At 51.2% G+C, this 24,233-nt stretch overlaps 1 protein-coding gene across 1 annotated transcript in view; it reads left to right on the top strand.

Moving 5' to 3' along the window:
- Window positions 1-24,233, top strand: part of Alx4 (ALX homeobox 4) — a 38,786-nt gene extending 14,553 nt beyond the window's left edge. Inside the window, exons 2-4 of the mRNA XM_048361111.1 lie at window positions 15,863-16,170; window positions 21,000-21,128; window positions 23,904-24,233. Coding sequence (XP_048217068.1) covers window positions 15,863-16,170; window positions 21,000-21,128; window positions 23,904-24,233 — 767 coding nt within the window. The remainder of the gene's footprint in view (window positions 1-15,862; window positions 16,171-20,999; window positions 21,129-23,903) is intronic.

The raw sequence follows: 24,233 nt of genomic DNA, 5'->3' as shown, positions 1-24,233 counted from the left end.
CAGCCTCACAGTTTCAGATTCATTCTCTTGTCACTATTATTACTTTTGTTCTTGTTGGTCGTGAGACTTGAACACGGGGCCCAGGCACTGTTCCTGAGCTCTTTTTACTCCAGGCTAGTGCTCTACCACTTTGAGCCACAGCTCCACTTGCAGTTTTCTGGTGGTTAATTGGAAATAAAGGTTTCATGGATTTTCCTGCCCAGGCTGGCTTTGAACCGTGATCCTCACATCTCAGCCTTCTGAGTAGCTAGGATTACAGGTGTGAGCCATTGTGCCCATCCACATGGTATATTCTAAAGCAGACTTTGTAGTCCAGTGAGCAGAAGGAAATGAAAGACTGATTTCCAATCAATGCATTCATTGTGAGTTTTGAAATAGGAAATATTATTTATATTTATGTAGTGTATTAGTCAGCTTTCTGTCGTAGCAAAATACCTGAGGCAATGAGTCTATAGAGAGAAAAAATCTATTTTGACTCAGTCTTGTCTGGTAGTGGGGCAGTGTGCCATGGTGAGGGGCACATGGCAGAGCAGAACCACTTACATCATAAGCACAGGAGTGAAGAGAAGAGAAAGGGGTTGGAAATCTCACCATTGGGGTGTATCTGATGCCTAGGGATCTATCAGTGGGTCCCTCCCAATAGCGCCACCTAGGGCACCAAGACTTTAACACAGGGGCTGGGGGGGGGGGGACATATAACACCCAAGTTCTAGCTCCAGCGTATATTTGCTATATGTGATGGGAAAAACAATACTATCCAACAATTCCAAATCCCAGCCAGCTACGCAAAAGCACTAGCTGAAAGCTTAGATAGAAAGCTTATAAAGCTTATGTACACCCCCTCATAGAATGTGACTAATTTACAATTTTATAGCTATAAACGTGGGATTTCTCCATCCCTGGCCAGCCAGAGTAAGTGAAACAGCACACGATGACATTGATTCCCCCATTTCCTGTTCCTCCTGCCCAACGTCCCAGTTTGCCACCAGTTCCCTAGTGTAGAATGACCATGTGTCAGCAAGAAAGCACAGCATGTGGGTGGAGGAAGGTGTGCACTGGGTGAGGGGAAGAGCCTGGAGAGTCCTTGGCAGGGACAGTGTCTAATGGTGGAGGGTATCTGGAATCTACTCTGTAAAGATGGTTTTGTTGTTGTTGTTTGTTTTTGAGACAGGGTCCTACCATGTAATCCAGGCCAGCCTCAAGTAGGATCTGCCTGCCTCAGCCTCCTGACTGCTGGGGGTTACAAGTCTCAGCTTGCTTGGTTCTCTAAAAAGTCATGTATAGTTATATGTGTGTGTGTATATATATATATATATATATATATGTATTCAATATTTATTTATAACAGAAGCCAGGCACTGGTGGCTCACACCTATAATCCTAGCTTCTCAGGAGGCTGAGATCTGAGGATCATGTTTCGAAGCCAGCCTCGACAGACAAATCTGGGAAACTCTCATCTCCACTTAACTAGCAAAAAGCCAGAAGTGAAAATGGAGCTATGGTTCAAGTGGTAAAGCACCAACCTTGAGCACAAGAGCTAAGGGGAAGTGCCAAGGCCCGAGTTCAAGCCCTAGGACATGCACATGAGTGCACGCTTGTGCACATGCGTGTGCACACACACAAATACACACACACACAGCAGAATAAGTGGACACTCAGCATCTAGTTTTTATGCCAGTTCCCAGCATTCACCTTCTCACAGTCTTTGTTACACAGATGTGAAATGGGCCCTGGCTAGACGGGAATCATGGATGGCGCTTTGCTCAGAGTTTATGGCTGATAAATGTCCTGTGGGCAGCTGGATCTGGGCAAACTGGAACTGAAGAGGAGGCAGCTGGGAAGGATGGGGAGGGAGTTGGCACCTGCAGGCTGAGGGACACACATCACCTTGGCAGCCCCATCCTGGTCACATGAACACGTCCTGGTGGCCGGGTGACCGGGTGTGAGGGGCAGGGGAGGGGTGCATGTGTACCTTGCAACTGGTCTGGGATGTGAAGATCCACCACTTTGCTTTAGAGGGAAAGAAACAGAGGCACACAGAGGCTATTTTTTGCAAGAATGGTGGCAGAGCCACTGGGTGGCACGGGGACCCCTGCAGTGTCTCCTCTTGTCACCCCCCTTTTTCTGATGGGGAAAGCTGATGTTCCTAGGCTTCTAGGCTGCCTGAGCAGACACAGAAACCTCTGCACCCCTATGAGCAACTGCCCTGTACCCCCTCTCCACAAGGTAAGTCTTGGTAGAAGGGCTTTGTGTTTCTGCAACCTGGTACTTTGCAGCTTGTAGCTGGTGCCCCAGAAATGCCCCATGATGGAATGGTCAGATGAATAAAGCAAATAAGTTTCAGGATCTGGGCCAGATCTGGGCCTATCCTTCCCCAGAAACCTCACATTCACTTCATCTGCTCTGTGCACAATTCAGTTTCTCCCTGTCACCTGCCTGAGACAAGTGGCATTCTGGTGTCCCTGGGGTGGTATTGGGGACAAGGGCTTTCTTCCTGTCACCAAGGGGAACATACACAGAGGGGATCAAGTACGATGCTTGGGGACGGTCTGGGGTCAGGCTGTTTAGGGGAGGCAGAAGGGATGACAGGGCTAGAAGGGGGAAGACCCTGGATATGGGGGTCAGTGGTCCTGGGCAAGTTCCAGTCTCCTGTGAAGAACAGATAATGGAGTGGACAGGTTCCCCAATGGAGGCAAGACCCCACCCGCCTGTCTGCACCCCAAGGTCATCTCCCAGTGTTCCATCGGCACCAGGGTCTCCTGGGCAATGCTGCAGGGCTGCCTCAGCCTGCCTGGGTGCCCTCCAAGAGCATGTCTGTGTGTGATGGGGAGACACAGCACCACCCCAAGAGGCCATTGACTTGGGGCTAGGCCTTCCTGTGATTACCATCTTGGTCCTTCCCAGCTGTGTGATCTTAAGAAGTCTCTCTGGGCCTCAGGGTTTTCATCTGTAGAACTGAGTTCTGGGGGAGGATCAAATAAGATAATGGGTGGGTGGGCGCAACCTCACATGTGCAGGGGAGGACACTGGTGTTTGTGTCACCCTGGTTGGAGGGATGCCCCTTGCCTGCCAACCCCCAGTCCCCAGATTCTCACTTGGACCCGCATGATCCGATCTGTGGCTGGGCTGGGATGATGTGTTATTTTACCATAAAATGTGCCAAACCCTCATTGGTTGTGAGTCCTTGGTTCAAGAGTCTCCCTGGCCTTTTGCACCGGAAGCAGCTATTACTCCTCCTTCCTGTGGATTTTGCTGTGTGCAGGTGGGACTCAGTGCTCTTGCCCCTTGACTCTGTTATCTGTGTGTCCCCTCCATGAGGAGGTGCCCAGCAATAAATAAATGATACAAGACACAGGCTGGGGAGAGACTAATAAAAATGTATCCCTGACATGATGAGCTGGGGGCCCTGGGGCAGGACAGAGTGGGCCACAGATAGGGAGGAAGGCCGGAGGAAGGGAGGACACTCATCCAACCTAGCTGGCTCTGCCTGGACTGATGATGAGGGGTCCCTGGCTCCACAAGTGGTTCTTTGCAAGCTTTTATTGTGAAAGAAATTCAGATCTAGCCAAACGTTAGGAGTCCCAAGAAATCCCAGAGCCTGGTGACACTGATCCACTCTTGCTGATGCTGACTTCTTTTGGTGTGTCGTCCTTCAGTTTCTCTGGGTGTCCAGCCACACAGATAACATGCATATGCCAGGAAGTGTGGCCACACAGACACACAATTGATTACTGGAGGGCCAGAAGTTCATAGTCTGCAAGTTCCAGACAATGTCACAAGACAGGGCCCACCGGCCCATGCTTGAGGTCCCCGTGGAAGTACCCCCGGCCAGGGTTCAAATCTTCACAGTTGCCTCCTACTATCTGTGTATTCTTAGACAAGTCCTTTTACCTCCTTTGACCTCAGTTTCTGAGGTTGTAAAAATAGGGTGTTTCACATAGTGTCAGTGAAGGGATGATAACCATAGTGACAGCATAGTAGATGCTCAGAAACCTTGTAGAGGGCCAAGCACTGTTTCTGGTTGTCTGGGAGGCTGGGCATTAGTCCCTTCCATTACCTGGACCAGGTGGGAATCTCTCCTCTTGTCGTGGAAAGAACCCAAGGAGGATGTGTCTGAGGTGGGGTGCCTCTGTTCAAAGTCAGCCCCAGGAAGAACCCAGGCCACTGGTGGTAGATGGGATCAACCACAGGGGAAAGAACTTCAAATCACAGAGTAGTCATGTGCAAGTCAGTCGATGGTTTCCTGAGCACCTACTGTGTGCCACTGTAGCTAGAGGCCCCAGGTCCCCAGGAAGGAAGGCAACTTCAGAGAATGGTTAGTGACATGATAGAGTCCCTTGTGAAGCCTGATTTGTCCACCTGTGGAATGAGGACACTAAGAAGGGCCAAGCTGTGGGAATGTTGAGGCGTGACAATGAGCCAGGAGTGAGAACTTACCTGGAAGTAGGGGAGGTAGAGTCCTGCAAAGAAGGGCAGAGACCTCCTCACCCCTCCCTATGTTCCTATGTTGCCATCTGAATGGCAAATCATTCCAAGTGGGGCCTCAGCTTCTAGAAACTTCCTCTGGGAATGGGGGCCCTGGGGCATCACCTCCTCCCAGAAGCCTTTTATTAGAACCTCAGTGCCTCCTGGTGGTTAGTATGTGCAACTGCAGCCTTGGTCTTGGCCTATGGGAGTTGGGCCCAGAACCTTGAGGCAGGATGGAGAGCCCAACCTCTGAGAGCAGCCAGGCTGCTGGGTCGGTCCCCAACCATTTTTTATCCCCATTCCTATACTGCCACTGCAGGGATTCACACAGAGCTGAAGAAACAGCAATTAAGAGGTGTATCCAAGGCCACCTTAACAGCCACAGGGCCCCCTGGGTCCTTCATGCCCTGCACTATGGAGCCCCTAGTAACAAGTTCTCTCCCATCTCCAAGCAGCAGCTGCCTCACACAAACACTATGTCTCATATAGACAGACAATATGCAGTGAGGACCAGGCCCCTCCTGGGTCAGAGCCAGGGCCCAGGACCTGGAGCCTTTCCTGTAGGGGCCTCGCCATCCTTAGCAGGGCACACAGAGCTCTCCTAGTCCTGCCAAAGGCAGAAGAAGCCCAGGAGCATATCCTCCCAAGGGGACACACATGCTAATGTGCCCTAATCCCAGGAGTGCGCCCAGGCCCAAAGCCCATCTCTATGCTGTGCCTTGAGGAGACTCACTCAACTGTTCAGGTTAGAGTGAGGGGTAGGCCCAAAGCCAGGACCTTAAAGCAGGAAAGTCAGTGGTTAAGTGATCAGGCCAGCCTTTGAGGCCAAAGGGGAAGCATGGTGACTGCTGGCAAAACCATGGAAGCCTAGGAGGGTTCTTCATGACAGAAGAAATATGAAAAAATGAAAGGATTCATATAATGGTAATAAAAGTGCCAATAGAGATAAGACCTCGCTTTCACCTAATACTGTAGCAAAGATTTTTGAAAAGCACTATAATGATCAGGATTGGCTGTGAGGTGGGCAGCCCCAGGCTTGTTTTGGGAAGGTAGTCTGGCTGGGTTTAGCAGAAGCCCAAAGATGTGCGTAGGATTTAATATGGCATTCTAGTTCTTGGCACTTCAAAGGTGATTGTTGTGCATGAATAGAGATCGAAGCTTAGGGCATTCATCAGAGCAGTTAGGACAATCGCAGATCCACGTGCCCAGCAGAAGAGGAGCTGATTCAAGAATAATGGAATTTGTCATGGTGGTGGGATTTTATGCAGTGAGAAGAGATGTATAGAATATAGCGTTCGGTTAAAAAGCTGTATAAAAGTGGGCCAGATGCCAGCAACTCATGCATGTAATCCGAGCTACTCAGAGGCTGAGATCTGAGGATCAAAGTTCAAAGCCAGCTTGTGCAGGAAAAGTCCATAAAACTCTTATCTTGAATTAACCTGCTGGTTAAAAGCCCAAGTAGAACTGTGGCTCAAGCGGTGAAGCATCAGCCTTCCGTGGAAAAAGCAAGTATGAGGCCTTGAATTCAAGCCCTAGTACTGATACCAAGAATCCAGGGAGGGGCTGGGAATATGGCCTAGTGGCAAGACTGCTTGCCTGTATACCTGAAGCCCTAGGTTCGATTCCTCAACACCACATATATAGAAAAGGCCAGAAGTGGCGCTGTGGCTCAAAGTGGTAGAGTGCTAGCCTTGAGCAAAAAGAGCTCAGGGACAGAGCCTAAGCCCTGAGTTCAAGTCCCACAACCAACTAAAAAAAACCACACTGGATTCCTGTGTCATCTTTGGCCACCCTATGGAGGACTGGGGGAACCACAGGAGTCTTCACAGAGGATTCTGACATGTGCAGAGAGCTGTGTCTTAAAAAATATCCATGCTTCTATTTAAGGATGGTGAGCCTGAAGGCCGCCCACTACCCGTGCAGTCCCCATCAGGATTCTAATGACTGTTTTCCCATAATAGTGTAACCTGTGTCCAAGAGAACAAAGAGAAAATTCACACCAGCAAACACAAAACAAGAGCTAGGCACTGGTGGCTCATGCCTATAATCCTAGCTACTCAGACTGAGATCTGAGATCTGAGGATCTCGGTTTGAAGCCAGCCCAGGCAGGAAAGTTTGTGAGACTCTTATCTCCAATTAAGTACCAAAAAAAAAAAAAAGCCAGAAATGGAGATGTAGCTCAAGTGGTAGAGTGCCAGCCTTGAGCAAAAGAAGCTCAGGGACAGTGCCCAGGTCCTGAGTTCAAAACCCCAGGATGGGCAAATAAGGAACAAAGTTAACCTGTACACCCCTGTTCCTACTTCTAGAAAGCCTCACATTACATGCTTCTTTATGCAGATGAGATTTTCTTAATAAATGGTGAGAGTCTTTCCATGCACTAAAGGGCTGTTCTGTACTGTGAATTTTGTTCACTCATTTGCTATATGTTTATTGAGCGCCTTCCAAAGAGATTACTGGGCATCAGACAGAAGCAAAAATACCCAGACATTGCTTCCTGTGAGATATATATATATATATGTAAGGTGGAAGGGAAAGACAATAAGCAAACAAGCAAACAAAAGGAACCAGATAAATGCAAATACTTCATATCAAGTGCCAACACAGAACAATGTGGAATAAAGAGGTAACAAGTAGGATAAGAAATGTACTCAATGCCTTACATATGAAACTGTAGCCCCTCTGTACAGCACTTTAACAATAAAGAAATGGAAAAAAAAGAATATCAGGAAGGGTCACCCATTTACAAAGATGGTATTCTTTATTTAACCACCCTTTTATTTTTGTATATTTTCATTGATTTCAGATTGAATACCATAGTGAACTTTCTTAATTCTTTAGGCTCATCATTAATTATTTCTTTTGGATAAATCCCTAGAAGTGGGATTTCCAGATAAAGGCATATATTTGTATAGTGTATGTGTGTGTGTGTGTGTGTGTGTGTGTGTGTGTGTGTGTGTGTGTGTGTGTTCTGGGGCTTGAACTCAGGGCCTTGTGCTCTTACTTGGCTTTTTTATTCAAGACTGGTGCTCCACCCCTTGCATCACTCCTCCATGTGTGGCTTTTTGTTGGTTAATTGGAGTGAAAGAATCTCACAGATGTTTCTGTCAGAACTAGTTTCAACCCACAATCTTCAGATTTCTGCCTCCTGAGTAGCTAGGATTACAGGCATGACCTACCAGCACCTGGCTCTATTTGAACAAATGTTTCTTTCTCCCTAGTACACTTTTAACATTGTAAAAATTGAAGCCTGTACTCACCACCACAATCAACATACAGAATAGTGTAGGTCTGTAGTGACACATACCTGTGACTCTAACTACTTGGGAGGCAGAAGTAGGAGGATAGTAGTCTGAGGCCAGCCTAGGCACAATAATAAGACGTAATCTAAAAGCAAACTAAAGCAGTAAGTGCTGGGACATGGCTCAGCTCACATGGTAAAACACCTGCCTAGCAAGGATAAGGTGCTGAGTTCAGTCTCCTGTAATACCTAGCAAGAATATTGTCATTTTGGAAGAGTTTCACCACACCAGTGGGACATTTCTGTAGACAGATCTCCATACCCCAAATCCCTTGCATCCCCAGCCACCCCTGGACAGCTGTTTTCTGAGCCTGCAGTTCTGTTCCCTCAACAACCCCAGGGCTGCCTCTGCGATTCCTCCATGTCCTTGTAGTATTGCACCACGTGGGTATTCCATGGCTTGACTATCCACGCAGCTGTTAACACATACTTGCTGTGTTAGCTTTCTGTTATTGTACCAAAACACTTGAGGCCGCTAACTTAAAAGAGGAGAGGAAGGAGTAACTCTGGCTTATACTTTTGGAGGTTTCAATCCATGGTCACTGGCTGTGTTGCTTAGGTTTGTAGTGAGTTAGTCCATTACACTGGGAGTGTGAAACAGGGGACCCTCTGACTTCAAAGACAAAAAGTCTAACATCCCATCATCTCCTTTCAGGGCCAGTGACCTCCTCCCAGATCCCAGCTTTTTTGGGGGGGAGGGGGGTCTGTCCTGGGGCTGAACTTAGGGCATAGGCGCTGCCCCTGAGCTTTTTCACTCAAGGCAAGTGCTCTACCACTTTGAACCACAGTGCCACTTCCAGTTTCCTGGTGGTTCATAAGAGTCACACAGATTTTCCCACTGGGGCTGGCTTTGAACCATGATCCTCAGATCTCAGCCTCCCAGAGTAGCCAGGATTACAGTGTGAGCCACTGGTGTCTGACTGACCCCAGCTTTTAAAGATTCCACCACTTTCCAAAAATGCCAAGTTGAGGAGTAAGGGCAGAGGCCTGGGGGTGGGGGGATGCTGGGGCTGCAGGCAAATACAAGGTACTTTATAGGACCCAGGAGTGTTGTAGCTGCTCCAACACTAGCTGTCAGCAGCATCCAGTTCTCTTGTTTCCCACCATGACCAGTGAGTAGAACTCTCACTGTGCACTTGATTTGCACTTCCACGGTGGAGTGGCCTGTTTGCATGCTTATTTGGTGAAGCGTCTGGCCAGATAGCCTACCCATCTTTTTCTTTCCTCCTCCTCCTCCTCTTCCTCCTCTTCCTCCTCCTCCTCCTCCTCCTCCTCTTCCTCCTCCTCCTCCTCCTCCTCCTCCTCCTCCTCCTCCTCCTCCTCCTCCTCCTCCTCCTCCTCCTCTTCCTCCTCCTTCTTCTCCTTCTCCTTCTTCTTCTCCTTCTTCTTCTTCTTACATTGCTATTGACTAAACTCTTCTCAGATTTCACAATTTTGCTCCTGGGGTCCTGTGCTGTCCTCGCCTCCTCTTCTTTGAGACAGACTTTCCTTGTTTCGCTGGTGGCTGTTGGAAGCGGGCGCCTGTGCCATCTTCTGAGCAACTGGCCAGAGTGTGGCGCACCCACCCCCAGCTGCCCTCTCCGATGGCAGCCGCAGGATAAGGCAGCAGATGTGCTCCCCCACCTTTACCCAAATGTCACCCAGCCACGGCTGGCCCTTAGCATTTACTTACTGAGCCCAGGGCTAAACCACAGATGTCCAAATGTGAGGCTTGCACAGAGTCCCAGGGTGCAGGGGTACCTGACCTTTAGCCACTGCTCCCCACTCCCCACCCCACAACTGTTTGGACAGCGGTGGGTTTAGTCAGCGCCCTTTAAATAGCATGAAAGGGCCTCGTGCTGGCCTGTTTTGCTTAAGGAGATTACATCGGTGTGCTGTGCACCTCGCCACAGGGTGTGTGTGGGGCCCCGGGAATAGAGCAAGCAAGCGAGCAGCAGATCCCAGCAAAGCAGATGTTGGCAGGGAAAATAGATATAATCAAAACCATGGAGGAGAAAATTACTCAAACCCTCGTACCACAATCTCCATCGGCACTGCCTTGTGCATGCATGTGTGCACACACACCCACACACACACACACAGGTCTACACTCACCCGTGTGTGGGCTAGGTCATGCTTGCTCATATCCACAGTCACACACAAGTGCATCTGTGTCCATGGGCACCCACAAGCCCCTCACATGCCAGCGTGTGCACTCACAAAGCTTTCTGCTAGGGGACCCTCCTCCTCCAGCTCCACACACACAGCAAGTCACACAAGCAGGCTCCCAGCACCCTTCCCACAAGGGCTCTCGAAGTGCCTTCTCTCTCCACCACAGCCAAAAGAAAGAAAGACGTCACAGTTACCTTTTGGAAACCTCTCAAGAGCTTTGATTAAAAAAAAAAGTTACTGCTGAGCAGAGTGAGGTTATTCAGTTGACCAAGGACAAGAAGCTGGAAAGGGAGTGAGGCCAGGTTTCCCATTTCTTGATTTCCTGAGCGCAGGCTGAAACCCTACCCCCAGGGCCTTGGGCATAGGAGGAGGAGGTTCCCCAAAGGGTGCAAGGGGGAGGGGCAAGGCCCTGCCTCTGCCCTCCTGCTGAACATAACAACCTTGGACCAAACGCTTTCCACCTGCTTCAATAATAGCCTTGAATCTTTTGAAGACCCTTCAGGATCACAGGGCTATCCCTGAGGGGGAACCTGTGCAGGTGGGGCAGTCTCTGTTCCTCACCTTCTCCCGTACACATGGCCTGACTTCTCTGGTTAGTCCCAGTGTACGAATGCATTAGGATACATTGTCCTAGTCCCCACTGCTTTGGCCCTGGGACAAAACCTCCCAGCCCCCTCCCCACTCCACAAGGAGTGGAGCCTTAAACCAGTCTGGAATCTTGCATGGACCAGAGGCAGCCCCATGGGTGAAGGCCTGACCCCATCCAGGCTGTGTTATTGCTCAGCCTACTCCAGTGTGGGGAGCTCTGGCTCTGAAGTAGGGTCCCTAACATCCCAGCAAGCTGGGGCTCTCAGTGGCCCCTTCTCTCTTGCAGTGTGGGGACTGGTGTGTGTGCAGCCAGTGCCTGGATCATTCATGTTGGTTCCCTCCCACCCCGTCCTCTCCCTCCCTCCCTCCTTCTTCCCCTCCTCATTTCCTACCCAATCACTGCAAGGAGAGACACCTGTCCCTCAATCATCTGCCACATTGCAGCTTCACATGGTGGCTTGCTTTTTTGTGGTTTTTGTTGTTGTTGTTTTGCCAGTTGTAGGACTTGAACTCAGAGATTGCGCTCTCCCTTAGCTTTCTCTCTCCAGGCTGATGCTCTACCACTTGAGCTATACCCCCAGACCTCCACTTCCAGATTTTGGGTGGCTCACTGGAGATAAGCGACTCAGACTTTCCTGCCGAGGCTGGCTTCAAACTCAGAGCCTCAGATCTCTGCCTCCTGAGTAGCTAGGATTATAGGTGTGACCTCTGGTACCCAGTTTGCATTTGTTTTTGTACATCTTTTTTCTAATATGCTCTGTCTACTTTCTCATCACTGGTTCTTGCATTTACTCAACAACCATTTTCTGCCATGTGCCCCACAGGTTCCTTGCACATCATAGGTGCACAGAGAGAGGCTGGACATAGTATTTGTGCAAAATGATGTATCTATTCTTCTGTCACTTCTCACAGAAGCCCATGGCCTGGCCTGCCCAGTGACAAGAAGAGACCTTGAGGAAGTCACATCAGAAGGAGCTGGACACCCGGCCTTGATTTGATTCTAGTCAGCAAATTCGGGCCATCAGTGGCGAGATGAGCAGAGGGCAGGGGGCTCTTGCAGCCTGGGGGGATGGGGTCTTCCTGGCTGGGCCAGCTAATACCTGCTAGGATCTAGAGATCAGCTTAGAATGAGGGACAGTCAAGGAAGGAAGCCAGAGGTGGGAGCTGTGCGTTCTGTGTTAGTCAGGAGTAATCAGGCCCCTGTCTCAGGCGCGGGTTGAGGTGGCATCACCAGGTGAATTGGATTCTGATCATGCCTCATGACCCATGCCTCACCCAGGCTAGTGCTCTGGCCCACCCTTGTGGACCATCTAATTGGAGAATAATGGGCTGGCTTTGCAAGGCCAGCCTGCCACCCATCCTGCTGTCACCCATCAGACCCCACATGTTTGGGGGCCACCTGAACAGCAGTTGGAATTGTGACCTTAGAACCAAGGAAGTGGCAGAAGTCAAGATGGGGCAACTGCCTCCCAGTGTCCATAGGCCTGTGCTGGGGAGGGACTCTGGAGTTCTAGAACAGAGGCCAAGGTCCAGACACAGAGGAGGCAGACATGGACTGGGGCTGAATGGGAGACAGGAGCCCCACCCCTTCCCCCAGGGCTAGAGGGGAGCACTCCTCAGAGGTGCTGCTAGTGGACACATCTTACAGCTTGGGATAGTAGACACAGCTTACAACCCAGAGACCAGGTTATGACCTAGGGCTGAGCACCTGGCAGGGCCACCCTTCCTACTTCTGATAGGAGGGGGCCACAGAACCTGGAGGAATTTCCCTTTGTTGTCTAAATGAAGGACCCGGCGTCACAAGTTAGAGCAAGACAGCCAGTAATCAAGAGTGGCATTTGAAGGATTTCTTTTATTTTCCTCTGGGAGTCAGGAGCAGGAGTTTCCTCAGATTCTTGCCATCCACAATGCCAACATATCTGCCCTCCTTATACCCCTTTTCCCATTCCTGATCTGCTGGGACACCCCACTCGTGTCCAAGGGGGGGGTGCCCCACAAATTGAGGCAATGTCCACCAGCCTTGCTTGCTCTCTAGATGGGGGCCGTTTGTCTCCTGCCCCCAGGCAGATGAGACTGTCAGAGGTGACACATGTCATCTGAAGTCATCAGCCAGAAACTAGGAGCTGATCCCCACCTCTCAGGCTGGGCACACTCAGTGGGTGGTGAGGGGGGCAGCAACACACCTCCTCCATCCCCATGGAAGCCTGCACTCTGCTAGCTCCTGTGAGGCTTCTTAGGGATGTGTTCTTCCCCCCTCCACCCCCCAGGATTCCTGGATTGTGTGAGGTCCCTGAATTCTTTTATTCCCCCCCTAGCACTCAAGTTAGAACTCAGGGCCTCCCTTGGCTTACTCACCCAGTTGGCACTCTACCATTTGAGTCACACCTCCAGCCCTGTTTTTTGCTTGTTACATTGAAGATAGCATCTCAAAGACATTTGTACCAGAGCTGGCTTCAAACTGTGATCCTTTAGACCATGCCGCTAGGATTATAGGTGTCAGCCACTGATATCTGGTTCCTGTATATTTTTTCCTTCCTCAGTCTCCCCCACCCATGCCCCCTCCCAGTTAAAACTAGGCATTTAGGCAGCTCCCTACCAACCCTTAGACTTTATAACCTGGAACTGCTCTTACTTGACCCCTTTTGCTATGGGGTGGTTCCAATCCCAGACTGCATTCTGACACCCTGCTGGGCTCCATGGGGTATAGGATGGGTTTAGGGAGCTGGGCTATATCAGGCAGGGCAAGGGGGCCACCTCTTCTTGGCCTGGCTGCCAGGAAGTTGCTCAATAGAGATGTTTATTTTTGGTGAGCTGGGTGGGATTTCTTTCCTTAAAAAACTCCCCAAACATAAAACTTATTTGTCTGCCAGGAAGATAAATATCTCTGCTGAAAGCTCTGGGTCCAGCTGCCAGCTACAGTGTGCATGATGCTGTCTCTGCAGCCATGGCCCTCTGTGTGCCTGGGCTAACATGGGTGTCATTGGTGATGTCTTTGGACCTGTCTATCAGTTCTCTGCAGGAGGCACAGCCCTCGGGCATGGGCTCTTAGAACTCTACCCAAGCCCATGCCCGGTGCCCACCTTACTCCCTTTCTTCAGTACCTTGGAAGAGAGACAATGTCAGAGGAAAATATCCCTCCCAGTTTCCCCAGAGCACACAGCCCAGGACAAGAGCCATCCAGAGCCTTGGTCCCCAGGATGTAGACAGAGTTAAAGACCAGGACAGGGGCATCATTGTGACTTGGTTTTGTTTTTTGGTATTGCTACTGGGGCTTGAACTCAGGATCTGGACACTATCCCATAGCTTTTTTGTTCAAGGCCGATGCTCTACCACCTGAGCCACAGCTCCATTTGCAGCTTTTAATTGGGTTTAAGAGACAGTTTCTGCCAGGGGATGGCTTTCAACCCAGATCCTCAGCCTCCTGAGTAACTAGGATTACCAGTGTAGACAGCAACATCTGGCTTACGGTGGTTCTTGATACCTGTTACTTGGATGGTTTTTCAGAAGAGACCGATGTTCAGAGTGGTCAGCACTGGTACCTCAACTCGGACTTGTGACAAGGAAGCTTATGTGTGTGAAAGGTTTGGTGGACAGCTCCCACACATCTCATTAACTGCATGCATCCATTCTTTTGCTCTGCCAGGCTTCACAGACAGGGAATGTGGCTAGAGAGGGGCTTGAACCCCCATCCAGCTGGGGCCTGTCCTGCAGGCCCAGGCACAGCCTTCCACACTTCTTTTCATTCTTGGAGGTCTTGTCCTGCGTCAGGGTCCTGTAGTGCTGACAGAGCCTGTGAGCTTCCAAAGCCAGGCGAGGAATGAGAGCCAATAACCACTCAAGCCCACACAGTCAGCAACACGCATGTCAGCCTCTTCGTTCTCATAGCTCCCTGTGAGCAAATCCTGCAGGGGTCTACAGCCTCGTGTGTGTGTGTGTGTGTGTGTGTGTGTGTGTGTGTGTGTGTGTGTGTGTTATTAGGGTTTGAATTCAGGGCTTGTGCTTGCTTAGGTGGCATTCTATCACTTGACTCACAACCCCAGTCTGCCCTTTTCCTACCTTCCTTCCTTCCTTCCTTCCTTCCTTCCTTCCTTCTCTCTCTTTCTCTCTTTTTCTTCCTTTTTTCTCTTTCTCTCTCTTCCTTTCTTCTTCTTTCTCTCTCTCTTCCTTCATCTCTCTCTCTTTCACGCTGGTACCTGGGTTTAAACCCTGAGCCTCATACCCTCATTCATCTTATTCACTCAAGGCTGGTACTCCATCACTTAAGCCACGCATTTACTCCCAGCTCTTTGCTGGTTAATTAGTGATGAGTCCCTTCAATTTGTCTGCCTAAGATGGCTTCAAACCACAATTCCAAGGCCTCTGCCTCTTGAATATCTATGATTACAGACATGAGCCATCAATGCCTGGCTTAGTTCTGTTCTTGTATTTGTTTTGTTTTGTTTAAGATAAGGTCTTATGAACTTTTTGGCCTGGGATGGCCTTGAACCAGGATCCTCATGCTTTCTGCCTCCCAAGTAGCTAGGACTACAGGCACGTGACACCAGCACATGCTCGCTCTCACTTATAAAGGGGGAAAACTGAAGCTCTCGGGGATCAGCTAACCTGTCTGAAGTGCAGAGTGGATTAGCATGGCTGCCAGGTACCACCTGGGTGACCTGGATTGAGCCAAGCTTGGTCTCCACCTCATCACCCTCCACACCTGTGCTCTGAGCCACTAGGCATGTGCTGCATTCTGCCCGTAGTGCCCAGCTGTGCCTATGTGGATCCCCCTCTGAGGGGGGGACATGGCTGGTGACGGAAGCATGCCCATGCCCAGTCATTCCAACTTCCAAGGGAGGAAGGACCTCCACTGGGAAGTTGGGGGATGGGGGTGACAGTGTGTGTGTGGAGAGGAAAGGGTGTGGTCCTCAGCACTGGAATCTTGCAACAGTGCCTTCTGGAACCAGACTGTGCCTCATGATGGCCTCTTTGAGTCCCCTTAGCCCTGGGATCTGGGTTAGGGAGTCACTGGGTGGATTCCCGAAGAGCTCTTGACGAGTGAAAGAAGTTGCTTTAGGGCAGGAGCTTAGCTTTCCTAGGGAGGGTGGGGGTTAGGGTCCCAGATTGGCCAGGCTAGTCTCATATGTTATTGGTGCTGCAAAAGACCCTTTCTAAGATGATACCAAAGCCAGTGGGAGAGGAAAAGGGACTTACCCGAGGTCACACAGAATGTTAACACGTATTTGGATTTGAAACCGAGTCTCCTGATCTCATAGTCAAGGCTCCTCTGAGGAGAGGCAGGATGGGCTCCCCCAGCCTCCCTTTCTCTCTTGCTGGGTTTGTCCATTGGTTTCTGACTTTGTTTCCTCCCCCTTCCAGCCAAAGAGAGCTCCCTGGGTGAGCCGGAGTTGCCACCTGACTCAGACCCGGTGGGCATGGACAGCTACCTCAGTGTGAAGGAGGCTGGGGCCAAGGGAGCCCAGGAGCGGGCAAGTGCCGACCTCCCAAGCCCGCTGGAGAAGGCAGACTCGGAGAGCAACAAGGGAAAGAAGCGGAGGAACCGGACCACCTTCACCAGCTACCAGCTGGAGGAGCTGGAGAAGGTCTTCCAGAAGACCCACTACCCCGACGTGTACGCACGGGAGCAGCTGGCCATGAGGACGGACCTCACTGAGGCCCGCGTGCAGGTCAGTGGGGGCTGCGGGCCAGGCTGGTGGCTCCATGGTAGGGCGGGGCGGGGCCCCAAAGGGAGACCCTGCCACTGGGGAAGCCCAGGAGGCCACTCTGTCCCTGGCTCTCATGGCATGAGGACCCAGGCTCTTGACTGAAGAATAGGGCTAACAGAGGTGGGAAATGGGGTGTTCAAAACAGACCTACAGCATGAGAGAACCCCCTGCCCCCTCAACTGTCTGCCAGCCATGTCCTCTATCCTTCAGATCTTGGTCACTTGCTTGTCTGAGGGGTCTTCCTGGCCACCATGGCCAAAGTAGTCACCACCCCCCACCCCCAGACCCACCCAACCCCTCTCGGTATAACCAGATCCAGCACAGATCAGTACAACCAGCACAACACAACATGATACAACATGCACAACACAACTCAACCCAAGCCAGTACAACTCAACACAGCCTAACCCAACGCCGCTTTACCCAACACAATTCAATTCAACCTGACACAACTGAACACAAAGTGCCCACCAACACAACCCCTCCCAACATTGTACAACAGGTTCAACACAACACAACTCAGTCACCCTAATGCAGCACAATACAACTCAACACAGGTCAACCCAACACAATCTAACCAAATCCAAAACAACAGCACAAATCAACACCATCCAACATAACCCAACACAGGCAAATGCAATATAGAACAACAACAGGATAGTCTAACACCACACAGACCAACCTAACAAGCCAGCAGAGCCCAACACAATATAGACTATCGTAGTTCAACACAACATAGCCCAATATAACGCAACTCAACTCGAACCAACACAACTCAAAACAAATACAACTCAACACAACACAACACAACTCAACCCAATGCAATCCCACCCAATCCAACTCAACCAAACTAGGTCGCTTTCTACCATTTTCTTTCTTTTTTTTTTTTGTCCTTTTATTCCTCCTCTTTTTTTTTAAAGGAATTTGTAATTGGTTTACGTTATTTTGCCTGTCCTTCACCTCCCTCTAGAACATGATTTCCTTGGATATTCCTTATTCCCATATCCCCACCAAGGAGAGAAGGCTGGACTGTAAGCAGCTAGAGCCACGTCATTATCTCGAGATCAATTGCCTTGCTTTATCCAGAGAGTGAGTTCCTCTCTCTGCGTGGAATCATAACAAAGGAAGAACCAGAAAGTGCAGACCTCTGAGTTGTCACAATACAGATGACAAAACTCACTCCACTGTAGTTGCTCAAGCTGTGGTTTAGCACAACATATGTGTCATGCCCAGGTTGCTTCCCCACACATTGAATGCCAGAAGCTTCCAGGCCAGTGCTGTCATGTGGCAGACTTCCCAAGAGAGGAATGGGATCCATTTTAATTAGTAGGGCCGTTCAGATCTTTGGACCTCTGGGCATCAGGACAGCCCTGAGGTCTAGCACTGAGGGCTCTGGGACTGGTTCATTAAGGGGGTCCTAAGCCTTATAAGATGCCCACCTATCTCAACCATTCTGTTGAGCATGGCCAAGGTTGTAATTCAGCCCATATATATCATATATATGTATATATATCATGATCTATTATATATATATATATATATATGTATTATGGTATATCCTCCTATTCTATGGGAAGCTTATTGAAGTATAGGATGGTAGTGATGGACAGGATCACTTGATCTTCTGACTTGATAAATGAGAAAGGAAGTCCCAGAGGCAGGAAGTGATGGCTTGGGCTTCATAGCGACTCAGAGTCAGTACTCAGCTGGAACTCCACAACTCCAGCGTTCCAGTCCAGTGCTCTTTGACTCTAGTTCACTGTACCAGGACACATGCCAGATTGTTCTTTGGCTTTTCTTTGTACAAAGGCAGCAGGGTGGGTGGGATCTTCATGTGCGTCAGACCTCTGAGTTGAGCTCTGAGCCTGGCAGTGCCCTGGGGGGCTTGGGGTTGTGATGGAACCCCTGCCGGCCTCTGTGGAGGTAGTTTGGGGCCCACACTTGGCTTGTGACAAGCCAGGTGCTTGGTGTCGAGTGGCAGTGGGGATTGGAAGGAAGTTGATGGGGGGGGTGTCTCAAGATGGACTTTTCCTGGGAAGAAGCCTGGAGTCTGGCCTTGCTCCAGGGTTGGGGTGGGGGGTGCAGGGGCCTCTCTCTGCTGTCTGGGATTCCAATATCCACAGCTGGTGTCTGAAGACAATAAGACAGAGGCCTCCCCGCCCTAGGCCACCCCACCCTGGCCCCAGATGGGCTGCGGTTAACCAGCCCTCTGCCAAGACAGTTGGTTCTTTGCACAGCTCGGTCCTCGGGAGAGGCCTGTGCTGAGAGGGTCCAGGCCCGGGTGGGCCCAGGAGCGGGGTGGTCCTGAGCACACCACGCAGAAGGGGAGGATGGCTGGGACTGCGTGGTGGGCTCGGCATCCCCAGACTGCATGGGGGATACAGAGCCCAGAGGCCTGGCTGGGCATTGGAGATGGAGGACCCTTGATGTTGGCACAGAGGGGCCTCCAAGATGTGCTGGGCCAGCTGGGCTCACTTAGCTTTCTTCTTGGTCTGTCAGAAGCTCTAGACATGGGCACAGGGTGAGGCCTAGGGACAGAGGAGAGCTTATATAGGAGCTCTCTGCTGGCCTGTGCTCCACCTCTTCTCCTAACACCCCTACCCCTGCTCTCTTCCACTCCCTCTTGCAGCCGGTGCTCTCTGCTGTTCCCCACCACATGCTCCCCAGATAGACAGGCTCCCCCCCCCAACACACACATGTTCCATCCCCACCTGCTCCTCTCCTCAATTTCAGATCCTCTTGCCAGATGCTTTTGTCCCCACTGGGGTCCCTCCCTACCATCCCCAGAGCCTGCACTGATACCTCATACCACTCCAATCTCCTAATGATGGGGACTCAGGATCTGGGACCTCAGTGCCCCAACTTGCCTTGCCTTTGCCCCACCCCGAGAAAAAGAGAAGAAAGAAAGAAAGGAAGGAAGGAAGGAAGGAAGGAAGGAAGGAAGGAAGGAAGGAAGGAAGGAAAGAAGGAAGGAAGGAAGGAAGGAAGGAAGGAAGGAAGGAAGGAAGGAAGGAAGGAAGGAAGGAAGGAAGGAAAGAAGATGCAGTCAGGGAACTGTGTATCTTGGTGCCTCTGGTGGGCTTCTCTGCTTCCCTCCATTTCCCCCCAGAAAACCCTGGGAGGCTGGGGAAGGAGAGGGAGGCTAAGCTCAGCCTGCAGGAAATTAAACATGAAATGAAAACAAGGCCTCTGATTCATTCTCCCAGCCTGCCCAGCCCCCACTCCTGGCCACTGATAAAGGGGGATCCGGTTTCACAGAGCTGAGCCCCCTATGCCTCTGGCTCCCATTGGGCTGGCCTGGGTTTGCACCCCAGGGGCTCCCTGAGGAAAAGGGGCCCCAGGTGGCCCTGGGGTAGGAGCTGAGACTCCAAGCCTGGGAGAGGTTCAGACTCCAGGGAGGTCACAGGAAGGGCGCTCCATGTATGTGCATATGTGGATGGGTATGCACATGCACACACACATTTGTACACACACATGGGTATCTTGTGCATGAAGGGGAGGAAAGCCATGCATAGCTGGGATGGAGAAACACCCTTGTGCAACCCTCCACCCTACCCTTCACTCCCACACTGCTATGAGACACACAGCCTCCCTCTTTCCTGACCCCAATCCTCTAGCGAGAGAGTGAGAAAGGTCAGAAGCTATAAATAAACAAATGAGAAGTGCGCTAAAAACTCTGTGACTGAATTCCCATCAACATGAAGCGCCATCTTTACTCAGAGCTCAGCACCCCATCTACAGATGCACAATCAAGGTCACGGGCAGTGGCAGCGCCCCATGGGTATTCTGATTGTTCACTGCACTGTTGGTAGGCCCCACCAGGCCACCACTTCTGTGGGAACCCTCTCCTCACCCTCCCTCTCCCATTTTCTCTGCCTGTACCACCACAAGCGGAGGCCCGGGACAGCAGGCCCAATGGCAAGCCTTTCCTTGCCCAGGAAGCTAGGAAAGTTCTCAGCTTGTCACAAATGTCCCTGCCAAGAAAAAGGACACAGCATTCTCCTCACCTGAGACTGGGCACACCCCTGACTCCCAGATCTCCCTTCCCAGCCAGTGCCCAGCCAGTGCCCAGCCAACCCCAAGTCATACTCACCACCTATGCTAGTGTCAGTGGGGAAGGGACAATACTCCACAGCAGTCCACCCTCCACAAGTGTCACAGGGAACATGTCCCACCGACCCCAGCCCCCTAGAGCAAACCTCTCTTTGGCCTCTGAGCCTGAGCCCTTGCCCCCAACCTGACTCCAGCTTCCATAGTTCTTTTTCTTCTACCACTTGACCATTGCCTCCCAATCTGATTCCTGCTTGCATGGCTCTTTCTCGCTTACTCCTTGATCAAACTGGCCTCTTCTGGCTGCCTGAGCATGCCACATGTTCCTAAGCTCAGGTCCCTCCTGCTAATCACCCAAGGCCTCGCACTAGCCATCTCCTCCAAGAAGCCTTCTCTGACTATCACAGTTGCCAGGCAGAGCCCCTGTTATCCCAGTGGACCAAGGCTGGGCCAGTGAGTGACCACAAAGAAAATGACCAGGGACTCATTTTCAGTGTGTGTGTGGACTTGTCTAGAGGCTTAAGTGGAATTACTGACCCAAAACCATAGCCATGGCCTTCAGAGGGTAAGCTACCTGCCAGCTCAGTATTAGTAGCTCTAGGTGATACACTGAGGACCAGCACCAAGGCTGATGCTTACCTGTGGCCCTAATACATCCTTCTACTGGCCACTGTTTGGACTGCCCAAGGATGAGGCCAGCCCACCTGGCCTGACCCTGAGACAACCATTCTGTCTGCTAGGTCTGGTTCCAGAACCGCAGAGCCAAGTGGAGGAAGAGGGAGCGCTTTGGGCAGATGCAGCAGGTGCGGACCCACTTCTCCACTGCCTACGAGCTGCCCCTCCTCACCCGAGCGGAGAACTACGCCCAGGTAAGTCCTACCAGGAGCCTCCTGCCATCCCAGGGCCAGGTGTGCTGACAGTTGTCTCTTCAAGGAAGACAGAGGGCCACAGAGTCAGTGTGTGTCATGCCAGGAGTGCATCTGTACCAGAATGTGGGATACCTGGTACTGATCTGTCCAGTGTAATCACTCGCCGAGCCTCAGCAGAGCTTTAGGGAGGAAAGGACATGGATTGAGGGCCCTTCTTTTCCTCTGGAGCATCAGAACAAAGGGACTTCTGAAATCTGGGGGGCTCCTGGCCAGGCTGGGATGAACATGGAATTCTGGGCCTCAACACTGAATTTCTGCCCAGCCTCAGGTCTTGCTCACCTAAGCTCTCAGCTTATTTTGTCACCTGTAAATTGAACTTGATAGAAATGTTCACTTCAGTTCTGTGTGTGTGTGTGTGTGTGTGTGTGTGTGTGTGTGTGTGTGTGTGTGTGTGATGGGGCTTGAACTCAGGGCCTGGGCACTGTCCTTGGGCTTTTTTCACTCAAGGCTTGCCCTCTACTGCTTTGAACCACATCTCTACTTACAAATTTCTGGTGGTTAATTGAAGATAAGAGTTTTACAGATTTTCCTGCTTGGACTGGCTTTGAACTGCAGTCCTCAGATCTCAGCCTCCCGAGTAGCTAGGATGACAGGCGTGAGCCACCAGCGTCTAGCTTCACCTCAACTCTTTCGCAGGTGTAAATTAAATCATGCAAAACCACTTTGGGAATTACACAATTTCCTGAAAGCAGTTGGCACGTGCCAGGCCCCCAGGTGACTATGTTCAATCCTTCCTGCCTTTACCCCTGGAGCCTTGCCGGATGTCAATTGGCCAGAATTCATGCTAGAGCCATCCAGGTCCACCATGGAACACAAAAGGACCAGAAGAAATATCAGGAATGATGTCAGCCATCCAGGAAATGTAGACTGATGAGGGGTTTCATTTTATTTTGTTTTGTTTTGTGGTACCGAGGATAGAACCCTGGGCTTTGAGCTCGCTAAGCAAGCAGCTCTACCTATGGAACCACACCACCAGCCCACCAACTTTGTCCAAGCTGTTTGGAATTCTCAATCCTCCTGACTATGCCTCCTGAGTAGCTGTAATTACAGGCGTGGCACCATGCCCTGCTGGCAGATGCATTCACTTTGATATCATCTCTCAACTTATCTAGCAAGAATGACCTCCCCCTGTCTATTCAGGCCTCTGTGTGACATTTGCCTTCGGCCCCAAGCTTGCCTCCCTCCCACCCCCAGCAACCACCCAGTGTCACTCTGCTATCCCCCTCCATGCCTGGGTGCCATGCTAGCAAATGGTCTCTACCATTACCATCACCTGGACCAACTCTTCACTTCCCTCTACCACTCCCAGGATGCAAAGGGGCAAGGGGGCAGGCCCCAAGGTGAAACTCAGGAATGTACAGGGGCCACGAACTTCTGCACTTGAGTGCCAGGTCCTGCCACATTCCTCCATGCTTTTTCTCCTTCTCTCCCTGTCTCCCTCCCCAGATCCAGTACAGATTCCTCTGTACTCAGAGGGCCAAACCAGCCCTGGATCTTTGGCCTAGGGTGTTGCTATCTGAGCTTGTAACTAGAGGGAGAAAACCAAGGCAACTGCTCATCTTTCTCACCTGCAGCCCCACCCCAGGTCCCACACTGCCTCCAAGAGGGGGTAAGAGGGGCCAACCAGCTCCCTTTCCAGGGCCTTCTGGGAGGAGGAAGATGGCACAGCCAATCTGCGGGCAGTTCTGATGTCATAAGAATGTCCTGTGGGACTAGGAGGCCCAGGGTCCGCTCCACTCTGCCTTTAAGTGTCTCCCTGTACCTTCTAACTCCTCAGGAAGAGCAGGTTAGCAGAAGCCTGCCCCACGCCCCGAAGATAGTGGAGAAGTGCATGTCCCCTGTCAGGGCTGGTCCCCTCTACTCCAAGTCCATATGGAAAGGGCAGAGTGGGAGCTGGGGAGGGAAAGGGCTCACCATAGAACCATAGAAGATAAGATGTCTACTTCAATTCATTCATGTGGCCAGGAGAGCCTCCCTACTCCAATGGCTCAGGAGAGCCCAGCCTTAGCTCTATCTGCTCATTCCTGTAGCTGTTCCTTCCATTCTAGGTTAGTTCTGAAGCCTCAAGAGTTCTATCTTGGGGCCAGATGCAGTGGCTGGCACCTTTAATTCCAGCACTTTGGAGGTTGGCAGGAGGAGTGAGAGTTCCAGATTACCTAGTGAGACCCTGTATCATTAAACCATGCCAGGTACCAGTGGCTCATGCCTGTAATCTTAATTACTCTGAAGGCTGAGATCTGAGGATCTCAGTTCAAGGCAGGAAAGTTAACCCTAAGAAAAAGTGCCCGGGCCCTGAGTTCAAGCTCTAGGACCATCACCATTAAGAAAGAAAACCCCAAACAAGTGTTTCATCCTTGGACCCTTAGCCTGGGATTTTTAGGCCCCTGCTGTCCACAGCCACAGTCATCCTCCATCACACTGACCTGTGAAACCGGCATTGTGCTCTCCACACCGAGTGTTCCGGGTCTTCCCCAGTGGCCTGGTCCTGGATACCAGCTGAAGCCTGATGTTCAGTTCTTGCTCCTGACTTTCTGCTGCCGGTCTTCCCTGGGAACAGAGGCACCAAAGAATAAAACTCCATCCCCAGGGGGTGTCCTTCAAAGTCAGACACTCACCAATAATGGTCCCCTTATCGTGGCCACACAGAAGAAAGTGTTTCTCTCCTGTCACCACCATCCGGCCAGCTCATGACGTGTCTCCTTTCTCCTTTCCCAGATTCAGAACCCATCCTGGATCGGCAACAACGGGGCTGCTTCACCAGTGCCAGCCTGTGTGGTCCCCTGTGACCCTGTGCCAGCCTGCATGTCCCCTCACGCCCACCCTCCTGGCTCTGGGGCCAGCAGTGTCACCGACTTCCTGAGTGTCTCTGGGGCTGGCGGTCATGTGGGCCAGACGCACATGGGCAGCCTGTTTGGGGCCACAGGCCTCAGCCCAGGCCTCAATGGCTATGAGCTGAATGGTGAGCCGGACCGCAAGACCTCCAGCATCGCCGCGCTGCGCATGAAAGCCAAGGAGCACAGTGCGGCCATCTCCTGGGCCACATGA

The sequence above is a fragment of the Perognathus longimembris genome, chromosome 13 (genome assembly GCF_023159225.1).
Source record: "Perognathus longimembris pacificus isolate PPM17 chromosome 13, ASM2315922v1, whole genome shotgun sequence".
In the NCBI taxonomy this organism is placed as follows: domain Eukaryota; kingdom Metazoa; phylum Chordata; class Mammalia; order Rodentia; family Heteromyidae; genus Perognathus; species Perognathus longimembris.
The sequence above is the reverse complement of the archived record's forward strand: the minus strand, read 5'-3'. Positions and strand labels throughout refer to the sequence as shown.